This window comes from Drosophila navojoa, chromosome 3 (assembly GCF_054131105.1).
Source record: "Drosophila navojoa isolate 15081-1374.11 chromosome 3, UAZ_NAV_1.0, whole genome shotgun sequence".
In the NCBI taxonomy this organism is placed as follows: Eukaryota; Metazoa; Arthropoda; class Insecta; order Diptera; family Drosophilidae; genus Drosophila; species Drosophila navojoa.
Genome location: NC_142891.1, coordinates 1702687 through 1718732, shown reverse-complemented (window position 1 = coordinate 1718732; position 16046 = coordinate 1702687). Strand labels below are relative to the sequence as shown.

The window sequence follows — 16046 nt, the reverse complement described above, 5'->3', positions numbered from 1 at the left end:
CATTCGACTTGCGACTCATTATCGATAAGCGATTGCAATACTAATGCTGCGTTCATTTATCCAGCTAGCTGAGCTGGTCACACTGCTATCGTGTGAATGGCGCTATATTTTGAAAACTCTTGTTCTTATTGGGCGTTTTGTGTGTTTATACAAATCATTAAAAAATATATATGGAACAATAAACTATAATGTATTCTTTGGCTTTTTCTTTGACTCTACCGAGCTTCTGTAGAGCTCGCCAACCATGCACGGCACGCGTTCGAGATCTTCCATTAGCTTCATTTCCTCCTGCAGATTGTTAAGATACATGCGCTGCACACGTCGCATCATGGGCGCGATAACCCTGGTGCTGACTACGTCCTCGAGAGAGAAATTTAAATTATGCTTAGCCGCTGCAGCGGGCACCGAAACACAATTCTCTTTTGACACACTTTTAGGAATCTTCGACTTTTCTTCAGCTTCGACCGGAGCACAGTCGGTTTCTTCCGACAAGCCAAGTGAGGGCAACATCATAATCTTACTAATCGACTTCTCCAATCGCACCTGCATCTCAATCTCCGACTGCACCACTGAGCGCAAGTTCTCACCGCTCTTGGTCGAGATCACAGTCTTGGCCGATTTCGCCGATTTCGAGGATGGGCTATCTGAGCCCCCATATTTTGCGTTGAACTGAGCTGTGGCAAGTCTGCAGCGCTCGCGTGTTGACTCCAGCATGGACGTCGAGGTCCTTAGCTTCATTGGCGAGTGGTCTGGGGGAATGGCGAGCAGCTGCTCGCTGTGCTCGCTATGATCGCTGTGAGCACACGCCGAATCCTTGCCAAACTTTGAGTTCTTATACAGCAAACAGTCTCCGTCGGCGCCCTCGCGATCCGGCTTGACCTCCGGGGGCAACGGGGGCAGGCGATAGGTGACTCTAGGCTGCGCTACATAGTCCGCATTGAAAAATGACTTCGACTTCTCGAAGCGGGGTCGCGTTTCAATCTTCGATCTGTTCTCAGCTCGATTCGCAAGAGTTTCCATTATCGGATGTTTTTGATGCTGATATTGAGTCGACTGATGCTGATGATGACGATGTTTATGTTGATGATGATGCTGATGCTGATGCTGACGGTGCTGGCGCTGCTGGTGTTGCTGCTTCTGTAGTTGTTGCGGTTGCTCTTTCTGTAGCTGTTGCTCTTTCTGCAACTGTTGTTGCTGCTTCAGCTGTAGCGGCTGGTGTTGCTGCTGCTCTTGCTGCTTCAGCTGTAGCTGCTGCTGTTGCTGCTGCTGCTGTTGCTGCTTCAGCTGTAGCTGCTGCTGTTCCTGTTGTTGCTGCTGCTGTTGCTGCTGCTGCTGCTGCTGCTGCTGTTGCTGCTGCTGTTGCTGCTGCTGTTGCTGCTGCTGTTGCTGCTGCTGTTGCTGCTGTTGCTGCTTCAGCTGTAGCTGCTGCTGTTCCTGTTGTTGCAGCTGCTGTTGCTGCTGCTGCTGCTTCTGCTTCAGTTGGCTGCGACGTAGACAAGTCTGTGTTGCCTTTTGCACCAGCTCCTTGGGTCGAGGCGGCTTCTGCTTGACCTGCAGCAATTCCTTCTGATTGCACACAGCATAATGATCCAATTGCTTTCTGAATTTTTGATCATTGATTTCAGTTGTTGTATTCTAGCAGATAAAAAGGAAGCATTAAAAGTTGACGCCGATTAAGTGCAGTCGTAGCTAACCGTCAAGTTGGCCGTGTAGTTTTGGTAGGTCTTATGGTACTTATTACTGGAATCCATTTCTCTCAGAGTACATCAATCTCTCCGGAAATATATATATGCTTGTTTTATAAGGAGATCCGTTTAATTTAGCATTTGAAGTGTGAATTGAAACGGAGCTTGAAATTCCAGAGTTGTACAAAACATCAAGGCACACCATATACAAAAAAAACAAAGGAAATATAGAGGAAAGTATATATAATTTGACGTTAGCTTGGCAAATGGATAGAATATAAATTTCTAGTCAAGCATTTTTTATATTTAAGAGTACTATACAATAAACAATACAAGCATATTCCATGAATTGTTATGCACATAGATAATACACTAGAAATCCTATGAAATCTGGCTTCGTATAATTATTTGTCCCTTAGCTTCATTGGAACTCTTTTTATGTATTTAATGTAAATTTTCTCTAAGCTGTTTGCCTAATATAAACACAATTGGCTAGTTAATTAGTATCATCATTAATAGCAGCATCATCATAATCATTATTATAGGCGTCAAACTAACTTTTAAGCAAACGCTTAACAAGTTCCGGAATCAGTTGAGCTTCTGCACAGGATTTGCAGCACTCTCGCTCTCTCACTCTCACTACCACTCTCTCCCTCTCTCGTGAGAGAGCGACGCTTAGCGCGCTCTGCTCTCTGTGCTGTGCCACTATTCGCCTTTTGCAGACTGTGGCTCCGCAGCCTTTGGGCTCTCCAGTCTTTTGCTGACTTTCAACGTTGTCGGTTGTCGCTGTCGCTGTCGCAGTCGCCGTCGTCGTCGCCGTCGCCGTTGTCGTTGTTGACTGCCATTATTTTAGGCTATTCCGTGGTCGTTGTTGTTGCTGTTGTTGCTGTCGTTGTTGCTGTTGTTGTTGCTGCTGCTGCTGCTACTTTGCGTTGCACGTCGCTCGCCCCCTAGCCGCGCCCCCTTTTTGTCGACCAGTTCGCAAACGTGCCGCGAACGCGTGTGTCTCCTAGCCCAGCCTGGCCTAGCCTATCTCTCCGCTCGCCCATGTATGTGAATGTGTGTGTGCGTGTGTGTTGAAGGCAGCAGCATGGCCCGCAAAGACAGCGCAAAGAAACGTTGCATACTTGCGAACGCACCGAATAATGATTTTTGCGTGTGTCGAAATGAAATGCGGAATGCCAATTGAAAATCAGCTGGAAAATACCGAATTCGATTTGATTAAAAAGTGACAAAGTGACAGACAGAGAAACAGAAACAGCACGAGGCGGAAAAGAGGCAAAGAAACAGAAAAGAATCGAAGTGGAGAGCAAAAATATGAAGGCAGCCAAAACGAAATCGACGCTGAAATACAAATCTGACATTGGCAGGAGCACGCAGCACACGCACACATACACACGCTCGCACACACACACTGACACTGACACTCACACACACACATGCAGAGGCGACAACAGCCTGCGTCCCATGCCCAACATTTTGGCCGATGAATGAACTGACATAAAACTTGACGAGCATAATACACACACACACACACACACACACACACATACACACACACACTCGCGCAACATTTAAAAGCATATAAATTTTTTTTGCGTGCCCTTGTCAAAGTAAGAGAAATCGAAATAGAAACTTCCTAGTGCAAACGTGCCGCGCATTTGCCACATGAAAAGGCAGCAGCAGCTGCAAATCAAATCAAATAAAATATAACAAATAAAATACAATACAAGAATCCAATTCAGCAAAAAAAAAAAAAAAAAACACCAAACAAAGGTGGGTCAAGTGCAAAAAAAAAAAAAAAAAAAGTATATACATGTATAAAGGAAAATTTCATTTTATTTAACTAGTTGTATACACGAAATATAGCCGCCCACAACAAGAATTCATAGCACGCTTTGCAGCGCGCTGCTGTTGTTCAACTAAGCCCCAAAAATAGAGCAAACGATTACAGCACACACACGCACACGCGCACGCACACAGTCATATGCATATGCACACATTACACATTTACATATGCAGCGCAGCATAAATCATAAAGCTTTGGACAGCTCAAATTGTAGCCAAATGTCAATATAACACTTTTAAGTGGAGCCACTGAGCAGTAGAATGAGAGAGAGAGGAGAGAAGAGGTGAGCAGCAGAGAGTGTGTGTGTGTGTGTGTGTTGTACATAGGCAAGCCCAACGTGTTTTTTTCCAACAAACAACAAAATGTTCACAGACGCATACGCACGCACATACACACTCACACGTATACACATACAGGAAGCGACAGGCGGGTCGACGGGCGTGCTTAGGCAAACTCCTGTCTGCAGCAATTTCACTTCCTTGAAATCCATTGGCCCAACAACAACAGCAACAACAACTCACACTCAATTTTATACTCGCACTGATGCTCGCTCTGCCACTCGCACTCGCATGCCTGTGCTGCGTCAGTCATAGCTTGACTCGCATGCTCTCGCGCTCTGCTCTCTTTTCGCTCTGTACGCAGCCGCTCGTTTCAATTCGCTCATTTCAATTCGCTCCTGTCAATTCGCTCTGTTCCAGCTACAGCGTGCACAGCGCGCTCTCTCTCTCTCACTCTCTCACTCACAGTTCTTTATTCTGCTCATATTACAGCTTTTGGGTGCTTGGCTCTTTTGTTTATTTTTAGTTGCTGTCATAGTAGCTACACATACACACACACACACACAGGCCCTCCCACTCACTTGATTGTATAGCCCCAGCCACTTGTGTGTGCAATTAAGTTGCAGTTAGGCTTTCGGTCATTATTAATAGAGTAGGCGCTTGCCTGGCAGTTACATGCGATGACAGCCAAAGTTATTCCAACTTGCGCTCCAAGTCGTCTAGCCCCCAAAATTAGAAATCAAAACTGGTTCAAGGTCGTGCCCGAGCCACATGCAGCAATCAAATAGCTAAACGAGGTTGTTGCACCGACCACCAAGACAGGGAAGAGCGTGCACGATGCAGAGGCAGAGGAAGAGGAAGAATGAGGGAGAGAGCGACTGAGGGCATCCCACTCTTAATTTAATGCCCGCATTAAACAAAGCGCAAAACGAAGATTTGTGTGGCGAAAGTGAAAACGTTCGCTTGGGCTCGCTTTGGGACTTGGGGCTTGCGTGTCGCGGCATTCACGTCCATGACATGTCGAGGCCTCCGTTATGGAGCTCACGTGTCAGGTGTGCCCCAAACAACAGCCTACAGCCAACAGCCACTGCGGTGTTCATTTCAGCGAGACGAGCATAAACACATATAAACCAATGATATGCATAACACACGCACACATTCACACTCACACTCAAGCACTCACACACAGCTCACTAAATATCCCGTTAGGAGCTTACGTAAGCAGCAGAGCGGCAGAGCAGCAGCTGCCTATCATTAGTGTTGAGCACCTTTTTTTTCGGGAATTAACAAGCGCTGGCAACAGCTTGCCGAGGCGCAAGCCTAATGAGTCCCTAATAGATCTGTCAAGAGCATCCTTTCATACGCACACAGTCACACACATATGCATATCCCTCACATCCTGTTTAGTAGCGCGTATTTAATTGTCTGATGTATTTGAAATAATATATTACCCAAAGGATATTACGAATATGAATAAAATACGTGCAAGTTGTACGCAGATCTCAAGTTTTGATTAAAATGGGATTAATTAACTGTGCTTGGGGTGTTTGTTCCTTTGTTGAACTCATTTAATGTTAATTTATGCATACATAGATGCTACAAATGGTACAGAATAACTCATTTATGATACATAATGACGGCTAAGCAGACTTCAGCAACTCACTTACCTATCAGGGACTCTCAATGTGTCTCATAAAAATGTATACAACTTGTATTACGACACCTTCCAGACGACATTGGGTTGGACTTATTATATCTCTAATATTTCATATGGGGAAATTGTACTAAAAACAGTTGGTAGACCCCGTAAAGTGCCGTCAAATGGCATTGCTAGAACCTGATTAATATAATATAAACCAAATTGAAACAAAGTTTACATCAGTCTTATCCACAAGAGCTGTTTTTGGGCTCCCAGTCGGAACTGGGAATATATAACCACTTGAAATTTGGATTTTACGTTACGACTTTTATTATGTACGAAAAAAAAAAAGTGCCACTATCAATTTTTAAAAGGAAGACAAATACAAAACATGTACTATCAAAACGTGAGACTGCGAACCAACCAAACCGCAGTCGACCGTCCTAGGAAAAGTAGCTGTCGCGTTGCACCCGCATAGGCGATGTCTGAGCGGGCATGATATGGGGTGCTACAGGAGTTGCATTTCTCGGCGACTCCCTTTCCCTGTTGGGATGTTCGGCCTTGCGACTCTGAATCGAAACTCTCGGCTCGGGTGTACGGTAATATTCCGTACGTCTTACACGCGGGTACAATTCACACTGTCGATGGGATTATATAACTTCTATATATCTATTTAGGAATTTCATATACTTTACCTGTTGCTTGTTCATTTCCAGCAGATACAGAAAAAATATATATCTATAATTTTATTACACTAAAAAATTTTAAAACTTAAACTAAAGAGAAAAAAAAAAACGAATTGAAATTTTCTGCTCTGAAAATATTTTTGGATTTTTAGAGAAAAAGTAGAAGTGTTGTCCGAGAAAGCCAGTGTTGAACTATGACTATGAAAACGTTGGGGCTAACACACGTACAGCTCGGCCGAGTGGGTTATCAGAGCCTACTCTGTATTTGGTTTTCCCTTCTCTCTTTTCTTTGCGCATAATTATTTTATTGATGTAATTATTATTTATATTTAATTTATTGCCTTGTTTACTAAACAGCTATTTGCCAAGGTAATTGATTATTTATTAGCATTCGCAATTATGGCCATCAACTGAGCACGAAACGTGGCCAGAAGGTGGGCCAGAACGGGGTCTTTGGGCCCATTTACGTAGCTAACCGCAAATCAAAGTCAGGCACTCGTAACCGTTGCTACCTTTAATTTATAGAGTATTCAGATATTTTGGGATATTCTGCTCGAATCGTGGAAAGTCGTCAGTACTATAGCTCTATAACATATTATAGCTATAAATACATAGAAGATATATCAAAAATGTTACACATAACAAGAAATAATGAATGTGTTGTTCAATATATGTGCATAAAACTTGACCCCACTGGCGCAGTAGATGGGCGTGGTAAATAATACCGCTGTACCCTCTGCTGTATGCCCTGCTTGCCATTAAAGCGACCCAAACTATCAAATAAATGAGAGACTATTAATTCATGTAAATGAATGTATATGTTTCATTAGTCTCTCTTAATGTTTGGGTCGAGCACTTGGAAGGTTTTACCTTCTCTACGCAAATCTATAAATCTGTCATATAAAGATTTGTTTGATAATCTATATTTACTATAGGTTTTTATTTGTATAATCTATTTAGCAGAAACTTAAGGCATTAAAATTAAAATTAGTTATAAACGAAGAACAGATGGGCAGCAGAAACAATATTCTTTGCCACTGTTTATGGGGGAAACATCCATTGCATACTTTGACTTACTTCACTTTGCATACTTTTTGGCTGAAAAGGTAAAAAAGTAAAAATTAATAGTTAACATAAAGTTAAGAATTTGTTAACATAAAGTTAACATTTTGTTAATAGAATTATGTTAACTAATAAAAAAAATGCATGTCACTCATGGCAAAATATTTTCGCGCCCTCACCGGCCACTGAGGAGCGAAATTTAGCTCCACATTTATCCAAAATACCAGGCGATCAGAAATGAGTAGCAGGGTGAAAAATTCCCATTAACAGTACATTAACAGTGCACTGTTATGAGTCTGTTATTTAACAGGAGAGTAACAGAAAACTGTTAGTTTACATAATTCTGTTAATGTAATGTTAAATTAACAGTGCACTGTTAACTACAATTTGTCGCCCTACTATTGATTTCTGATCGCCTGGTACTTCAGAAAAATGTGGAGCTAAAATGCGCTCCTCACTGGCCGCTGAGGGCGCGAAAATTATTTGTTCATAGTGACTTGCATTTTTTCTATTAGTTAACATGATTCTTTTAACAAAATGTTAACTTTATGTTAACAAATTATTAACTTTATGTTAACTAACATTTTTATGTTATCATAACAGCACACTGTTATGGACTGTTAATGAGCATTGCTCATTTTTCGCTCTCTCCTGCTGCTACTACTCAACGCTGATCGCGTTTGTTTACTTTTAGTAACTGCTCATCAAGCAATTTCCCACTGCTAATTATTATTTTTTCCACCCGTAAATAAGAAGACCGTGTATTTTTTATGATTTCACATGTTTTATTTGGTATTCTTGAAGTATTACATTTGACATGTATTACAATTATTAAAGTAGATTATGATTAGTTGTACATAAAAGTAGATTATGATTAGTTATACATAAATATATGCTGTTACATTTTGTGGGACTTACTGTCTTAGATTATAACGTATTTAGAGCTTACGGCATGAGGGCCAACATATTTTTTGTATTCTAAAAATGGCTCATCAGACTTCCCAGCGGTCCAGGCGATGTTAACTTTGATTGATGGTCAGATTGGCTTGAATCCGCTGCCACTGAGAGACGTTAGTAGTGAACGATCTCCATTGGACTGCATTCAGGAATATTGCTGAAAAATTCAATCAATTTTATGTAGAATATATATTGTCTATAAAGTGTGCAGACGTACAAAATGTTAATTGCATGTCTACATTGCGCGACTCTGCTGTTAATGGTCAACAAAAATACAAAAATATTTGTTATCAACTGCAACGCTTTATTTTGCATTTTACATGCTTAATGGAGAGTTCCACAAAATGCAGTAAAAACTAATTTCCATTAAAAATGAAGAGGCTACTTGGCCATCTATTAGCCTCAATGGAATACACTTAAGCTTCTGCCACTGCTACCTGCCCGTGTCGAGTCATCCTGAGACTCATTTGGCAACTGCTCCTCCCACGCTGCAGCGCTGCATTAATTACCCAGCGGGAATAATTATGTAAAGTCTGCAATGAAGAAACGAAAAAATCATTATGCATTATGTTTTAGGCGAGAAAAGTTGGCAGCTGCAGAGTGCGCTGCATTTTAATTGAACGCGACCCGGAATCCTCGACGGCTACGGAAACGGAAGCCAATGAAGTCAGCATAAGCGCTGACGGTGCCCCGCGTGGCCCGCGCTGCTGCTGCTCCTAGTGCTTCTGTCTGTGCTGCACGTCTGCTAATGAAATATTCATTCGTAATCGATAATTCCGCTAGGGCTGGGGGCTGGGGGCTGCGGGCTAGGGTGACGCGGCGGCATAATAAGGCAGGCAGAGCGCCAATCCGACAGCAACTGCTAGCTAAGCCGACGTAGCGTAGCCCCAACCCCTGCCGATCAGCCCGCCGTCCGGCGACCTCTACACACACACACACACACATACATATATGTATATGTGTGTATGTATATATCTTCCGCATTGAGCGTCGCCATTGAGAATTTGGGCCGAGAGTCTTGTCGTCTGCACGGCATTACACAGGCCAGGCCACACACAGTCCAGCACCGTCCACAAGTCCGAAAGTTTACAGTTCATAGTAGACAAAAAAAAAAAAAAATGGCCATATTTCAGCTAAAATTTATACGCAATTCGAGGTTTCAGAGTCGCCGACTGAATGCATAAATCGCGCTGCTCCACAGCATTCGATGCTGCCCCAACGCACACACGGCGTATGGATGATGAGTGGCAGCAGTTGCCACAGGTCAACTCGGTTCATTGATATTATCATAGAGCAAAGCACACATTGTTAGCCCAAACAAATTTGAATAGATTTACTATAAATAATCAAGTTTCAATTCCATTAAAATTGCATAAATGTTAAAAAGTTAAATATGTGAAGGGGATTTAAGCATTGCTGCTGAGCTCAGCTCTGAAGCAACTTTTCGAGCCTTTACTGAATGGAGTTGAGCTGACGATTTATTAGCATAATGTAAAATATAAATCTATAGAGTCTCTTATAGTTAAGGAAAGCGTGTGCATGTATAGTAGCCAAAGGTCATAGGTATCAGTGCTATTCAATGTGGAATCTTTGATATGTATGTATGTGTGAATCTTTATTTGATTTTTACTACTTTAATATTTTTATTAGTATTATTACTATTACTATATTGCTGATAATTGATGAAGCATAACTGACAAAATCTCTTGTTAAAGGCAATATTATATACAAGTATATATTATATAGTAAGTATATACGCTGTATATCCCATGTGACAAAATAAAAGTACTTTGTTTTCCCATCAGCTCAGCTGAGCCTTGACGTCAAAAGCTAAGCCAGCTTAAGTGACAAGAGGCTCATCTACAAAAACTAAGCTGAAATGAAATCATAAGACCATGCAGCAGAAAATGTCTAAGGAAGACTAAGCCTAAATTCAACAAGATTTTCATTTCAAAAATCAATTAAATAAATATTAAAATACATTAAAGCCTAAGTAAAATCTTGATTGATTGCACAAACATATCCGCATATTATTGTTATATGAAAATATGGTCAACAAAAATATCAGATCTATGTCTGTGTGTGTGTGTGTGTGTGTGTGTGTGTGGCTTGGCCCCACGCCCAAATAGCAGCCCATTAGAAATTCTATTAAAAGTTATTTACGGTGCAACTTTCGGTCCATTGAATGCGACAAAGGCTGACTGGCTCGAGTAGACATACATACATATGCATGTATAGACACACACACACATGCATGCCTATATATGTACATACATATATGTATGTCTATGTAGAAAAAGTTATATGAGCACAAACTCAAACAAAGGCCGAGCATTGTCTATGCACGTTCATAAATAAGAAATGCAGCAGCGTTGGCACCTCAAATGAACCCCCAGCCCCCAGCCCACAGCTGTGGCCCCGCCCATTTGGTGTCCCGAATCGAAGCGAAGTCGAAGTGGAAGTCGCAGCGAATGAGGCATTGACAATAAATTTGCATGCAAAGCACTTCCGCTAGGTGGCGCTGCAGGCGACACCGCCCCCCTTCTTGTCCGGATCAGAGTGGCAGAAGCCCTTGCACCGAGCCCAGGCAAGTCAGTTTATATGCAGATGAGCATAATTGATTTCAAATTGTGCAAAAAAGCCTGACAGACAGACATCGGATGGGGTGGGCAGGCGAGCATTGTCTATGGCTGAAGAGCTTAATGCTATAAGCGCATTGCCTCAATAGATAGAGCACGTCTGTAGATGAAGATGATGATGTTGATGATGATGATGGGGATGATGATGATGGGTATGAAAGATGTGATGAAAGGCGAGCGCGCACTCATTAGGCACTTGATGCAGTCACTGCATATCTGCAGCGATAACAGGGCACAGATAAGCAGTCAGAGCAGCTGTGTGTGGGGCAGGAGAGGGGCAGAGAGAGGCTGATGCTGCTGCCGAAACTGGAGCAAGGACAACGGTGGCAGCAGCCGCCACAGCAGCGACAACAACTTCACGTTCAAACAACGAACGAGAGCACAAATGGTTACATTGCCTGTCGACTCTCGCACACACACACACACAGTGCATCGCATATGTGCAGCAGGCAGCTGCCTGTGGCATCCTCTGCAGCAGCAGGTTGACTGGCCAGCCAGCTGCAGCTGCCCACTTTTAGCTGTCCCGCTGCCAGCAGCGAGTCCTTGTGCGGCAACAACAGCAATGACAAGCTACCTTCATTTGTGTCCTGATTATGACAACTCAAGGAAATGCGGCCAGCCAGCCAGTCAGCTCTTGGCAGGGCCTGAAATGTACCAAAAATTCTCCATGGAGTTGCTTTCAGGCAGGCGTCACAGCACATCACATCACATCACACCCACACACCCACACACACACACATTTGCTTTGCCTCTGTGTTAATTGCCTGGGTGTGTGACATAAAAAAAAAAAATCGTGCATACGCGCAGGGGCCAGGTCGAAATTCAATTTGATTTCATTTCGAGTTGGCAGCCAGCTGAGCCAGCTGACACAACTCGGCTCGTATCACAATAAAAATCAGACAACATCCAAATAAACCCAATGTGGCTTTGCGGAGGTGAGGTCGGCGCTTAAATGCTCTTGCGTGGCTTATGGTATTCACTGATGATTATCTATGACTCGATTCCAGCGAAATATTTCGAAATGGAAATAGTTTTCGTTCAGCGAACAGCTACATACGCAACAGTGCTGCCAAATACCAAACTGCTATCAAATGTGCTAAATATGCCAGCACATTAGCTTCCTTCTGTGTGCACTATGCTAGTATTTGTTACAATTGCCAATTAAATATGCAACAGCATGGAATCGGAATGCTTGACATGTTGAGACAAATGAGAAAATGCTGGCACGGCTTACGGTTTATGGCTAGCCTCATGAATTACAAATGTTGCTCAGTGTGCAGCAAAATATAATGTACATATATACATGTATATATTTATTTATATAATTAAATAAACATGTGCACATATAAAATTGAGTTTTCTTTATAAAATTTTCGCTTTGCGAAGGCCACATTAATAAAATATATAAATATATTATGTATATTCATATAATATATACATATGTATATGTACATATATTGATTTAAATAATTAAATAAACATGTGCATATATGAAATTAAGTTTTCCTTATAAAATTCATAAAATAATTTTAATAACTGATATACAACTTAGCTGAATAGTCGACTAAATTATTATATTATTTAATACAAATGAAAATGTTTGCAATCTTATGAATGAATGATTTGGCTCCACTCAATAATCAAAATAAAATATATAAAGACAGCAGCCTTAAGGCCAGATTTTTCAAATATTGAATATGTTTCAGGATATTCAGGAAAATGCAACTATTATTCATAATATTTAGAACAAAATATAATCTTTGCTGTTGATTGGTAACGGAAGTATTTAAAGATGCATCACAATTCGCCCTTGGCATACAATATTTTTTGTTGATTGATATATATTCCGATAAGATATAGCTTGAGGTGCACTACAATATGCCCTTGGCTCGTTTGCGCTCAAGCAAGCTTTTCATAATAGACACTTCAGTCCCTCGTATAGCTGCTTGCCCTCTCTCGTAGTCAATCCTCTTGGACTAGCCAACACGGCGCATGAGTAACGTGAATGGAAGCAACTTTTATAATCTCGCCATAATCAATATAGCCGATGCTTAACCGACTGTCATTCCTTTGCAGGCGCAGGCAACGGCCACGCATAGAGCAAAAGTTGGAGCAGAGGCGAGCCAGTCGTGGACGCGATAGAACGGCGCCGCAGGCATCAAATTTTGTACGCCCAGGCCACGCAACGGTGATGTGGGACACATCCCGCAACGGGCAATGCAACAACCCCAACGTTATATACCGTCTGTATCTGATCTATATGGCACGGACGAGATAGAACTGCTGCTGGACGAGATACGTGAGCTGGAGCTGGAGCCGGTCTGCTGTCAGCTGGACGATGAGCAGGACTTTGAAATAGCTGGCAGCAGAGCCGGCGAGCTCTCGCTCTCACTCGAATCGCCGCTGGGCACGTGCACCTCCTGGGACTCGCACGCCAACTACAAACAGCAACAGCAAACGCCGCTGCCATGGGGCGTCGCCCTACACTGTGATCCGCAACACTTGAAAACGCCTACAGGGATTGTGCGCATACTACTGGTGGTAAGCCGTGGCCATGGCCAGAGACTAGCATCATCTGAGCAGTTCTTAACCAGTTTATTTATTATCCTGCGATATGCCCTGCAGTTATCCTCGGCCGTCTGCCTTGCCTGCGAGTGCTCCGCGGGCACCGTTCAGGTGGGCCTCTTTCTACTGCCACTCATCGGGCGCCTCAGGCTGATGGTCTTCTGTGCGCTCTTCTCGCTACTCATCACATGCCTCATGATCTTTCTCGATATATCGCACATAGCGCTAATGTTCCCATTCAACTGGACGAAGGTGGTGCGTATGCGTAGTCCCTCTCCCTCTCTTCCTCTCTCTACACAAGAGCTAATCTCTCCATTCTTCCTCTAGAACACGTGGATGTACCTGAGCATTGGTTTAATATTTATTTTGAGCTCCACGCTGCTCGTCCACATGGTGCTCTATGCGACCGAGTACTCCTGGGTATCCAAGCACTCCAAGGACACGTTACTAGCCACAGGCGTAAGCAGCTCCAAACTCCATTAAGGATTCTCTTAATTTGCGTTTACTTTCCCTTAGCTAATTGGCTACATTTGCGCCTTGGAGGCGCTCGTCCTATCGGGCATCGCCTCCTGGCCCTGGTCCCAGTATCGCCAGGTGCCCGACGATGCCAGCGAACTGTTCATCGAAGATCGCGAAATGACGCCGATGAGCCCCATCACCAGCACCGATCTCCAGCTACAGCCAGACACTGGCCACAATCTGACGCCCTATCAGCACAGCAGCCAGACCAATGGCAATGCAACGGCGCCCGATGCATACAACCAACAACAACAACAACAACAATCGTCCTATAATCAAAAGCCTTATATACCTGGTGAGTTGCAGCGTCGAGATTGAGTTTGGAATTGATAGAAACCCAAATCTAATAGCACAGAAATGTATATTCATATTGATGGGAATAATTTTAAAAGCCCAAAGTTCCACTCTATTCATCAGACTTGAATCAAGTAGAAGATTAGGTGTTCATAGTATATTAAAACTGAGTAGATTTACAGATATGAGTATATGATTCAAAAGTAATTGTTAAGCCATAATAAATTATACTTTGCTATAGTACTGGTATTATAGTACCTAATGCGATGTGTATAAGAACTTTTATGAAGGAATATGTATATGTATGCGATATGATGTACTGAACATATAGATCAGTAACAGACATTTTCGATATCAATTGTAGATTCCACATGTAGTAGATTTTAATGAATAGATTTAACTCTATATACATATATGTATATACAGGTACTCCGCGAATCTTATATTGGGAGTTAACAAATTCGAAATGTACAAAGATGAGGAAGAAGAAAAAGTTTACAATAGAGATAATGCCTCTCACATACATTCAGAACTTAACTGTGTAGAATCGAGCTGGTTACAGCTATTACTGTATGTTAAGTTAGCTAACAAGATCCACAGGATTCTTAGATTAAGCCCTATGACGACTACGCCATAGTGCTAAAATTATAGTGCTAAAATATATGCTAGCTCCTAACATTACTAATGCTTGAATGTAGATCGATACAGAAAATCTAGATGATTTTTATATGCTAAAGTATTATCTTAAAAAGAACATTTTCTTAACTGCTTGTGCTTAAGGCCCCACTCATAAATAATGCAATATATATATAAAATAATGCAATATATATATATAAATTATAACAGATAATGCTTTACATATAACAGATATATTGAGTTATGCTTAAATACTGCGCAGCCCAAAAGTATGCTATAGTTTTTTGTTTTGCAATAAGCGCTTGCGTTTTCTGTGGACATGCTTTGATTTGAAAGCATTTCATATATGAACAAGCTTAATTAATAGAATATAGATTCTAAATCTATTTAAATTTGATGTTTAATCTAATAATTTGTTACCAATCGTAAAACTCTCGCCTTCTGTCGTTTGCAGCCAAACGACCCAATGAGCTTAATCAGCGTCCGACATTGGGTCACACACAAACCGCACGGATAAAACCGAATCAGCGTTATCGCGAGGGCTATCACTACCAGCCGGTTGCCACGTCCACGTCCCGCCAGAGTCCCACGTTCGTTGTGGGAGACGATCTGGGTGCCGGTCCATCCACATCCCGTTCCAATGATAATTCTAGTGCGTGATAGTTTTTATTCCTCAACGACAACAGCAACAACAAATTTATATAACAAACACTTTGTCCACAACAATAATGTTGAGGTTGCATTTTGGTCAATGTAAAACAAACAAAACAAAACAAAAGAGAGAAGAAATTAAAAACAAAACAAATTGTTGATTAGTTTAAACAAAAAGTAAAAGCAAAACTCGTAAAGTTGAAAAACAAAATGCAAGCAAAAACAATAATAAATTTAATATCTGTGTGTGTGTGTGTATTTACGAGCAGAACTTTAAAGAATTTAAATCAAGATGAACAACAAACAGATAAACAAAATATATAACAAAGGAATATAAATAAGTTAAAAGGCATTCAAAGTATATTTGTCGCATAGGACCCGAAAACTTGAGCAACATTTGGTTAGTTGTACAAAATTTAATGTTAGTCGAAACGGATTACGAAAATTGAGAGAAATATCCCTAATTTGAATGTGAAGAACACAAAAAATTGGCAATGCTTTGGGCCAATTGCACAAAAAATAGTAAAAAAAAAAAAAATTTAAGAATACACAAAATTTTACGACAAATTCGGAATGCATAAAATTC

General features: G+C 41.6%; 3 protein-coding genes across 5 annotated transcripts in view; 1 reads left to right on the top strand and 2 right to left on the bottom strand.

The window, feature by feature from the left end:
* Positions 1–6346, bottom strand: part of LOC108649906 (uncharacterized) — a 69053-nt gene extending 62707 nt beyond the window's left edge. For 2 of the 3 annotated variants that reach the window (XM_089257303.1, XM_089257305.1), the window contains exons 1-2: positions 6147–6346; positions 5872–6089 (exon numbers count right to left, since the gene is read on the bottom strand). In XM_089257303.1, the coding sequence (XP_089113429.1) occupies positions 5895–6089; positions 6147–6161 (210 nt within the window). In that variant the 5' untranslated portion in view covers positions 6162–6346 and the 3' untranslated portion in view covers positions 5872–5894. Of the gene's footprint in view, positions 1–5757; positions 6090–6146 lie in introns of those variants that run through there. The other variant, XM_018098992.2, reaches the window with a different exon arrangement.
* Positions 54–1900, bottom strand: LOC108649286 (uncharacterized). Its single transcript, XM_089258571.1, has 2 exons — positions 1695–1900; positions 54–1635 (listed from the first exon to the last, which is right to left on the bottom strand). Exons 1-2 carry the CDS (start codon positions 1749–1751, stop codon positions 184–186), a joined length of 1509 nt encoding a protein of 502 aa, XP_089114697.1. The 5' UTR covers positions 1752–1900; the 3' UTR covers positions 54–183.
* Positions 2427–15587, top strand: LOC108649905 (uncharacterized). The gene is made up of 6 exons (XM_018098991.3): positions 2427–3461; positions 12872–13336; positions 13421–13615; positions 13688–13819; positions 13877–14174; positions 15264–15587. Exons 2-6 carry the CDS (start codon positions 13013–13015, stop codon positions 15467–15469), a joined length of 1155 nt encoding a protein of 384 aa, XP_017954480.1. The 5' UTR covers positions 2427–3461; positions 12872–13012; the 3' UTR covers positions 15470–15587.
* Positions 15588–16046: the final 459 nt, after the last annotated feature.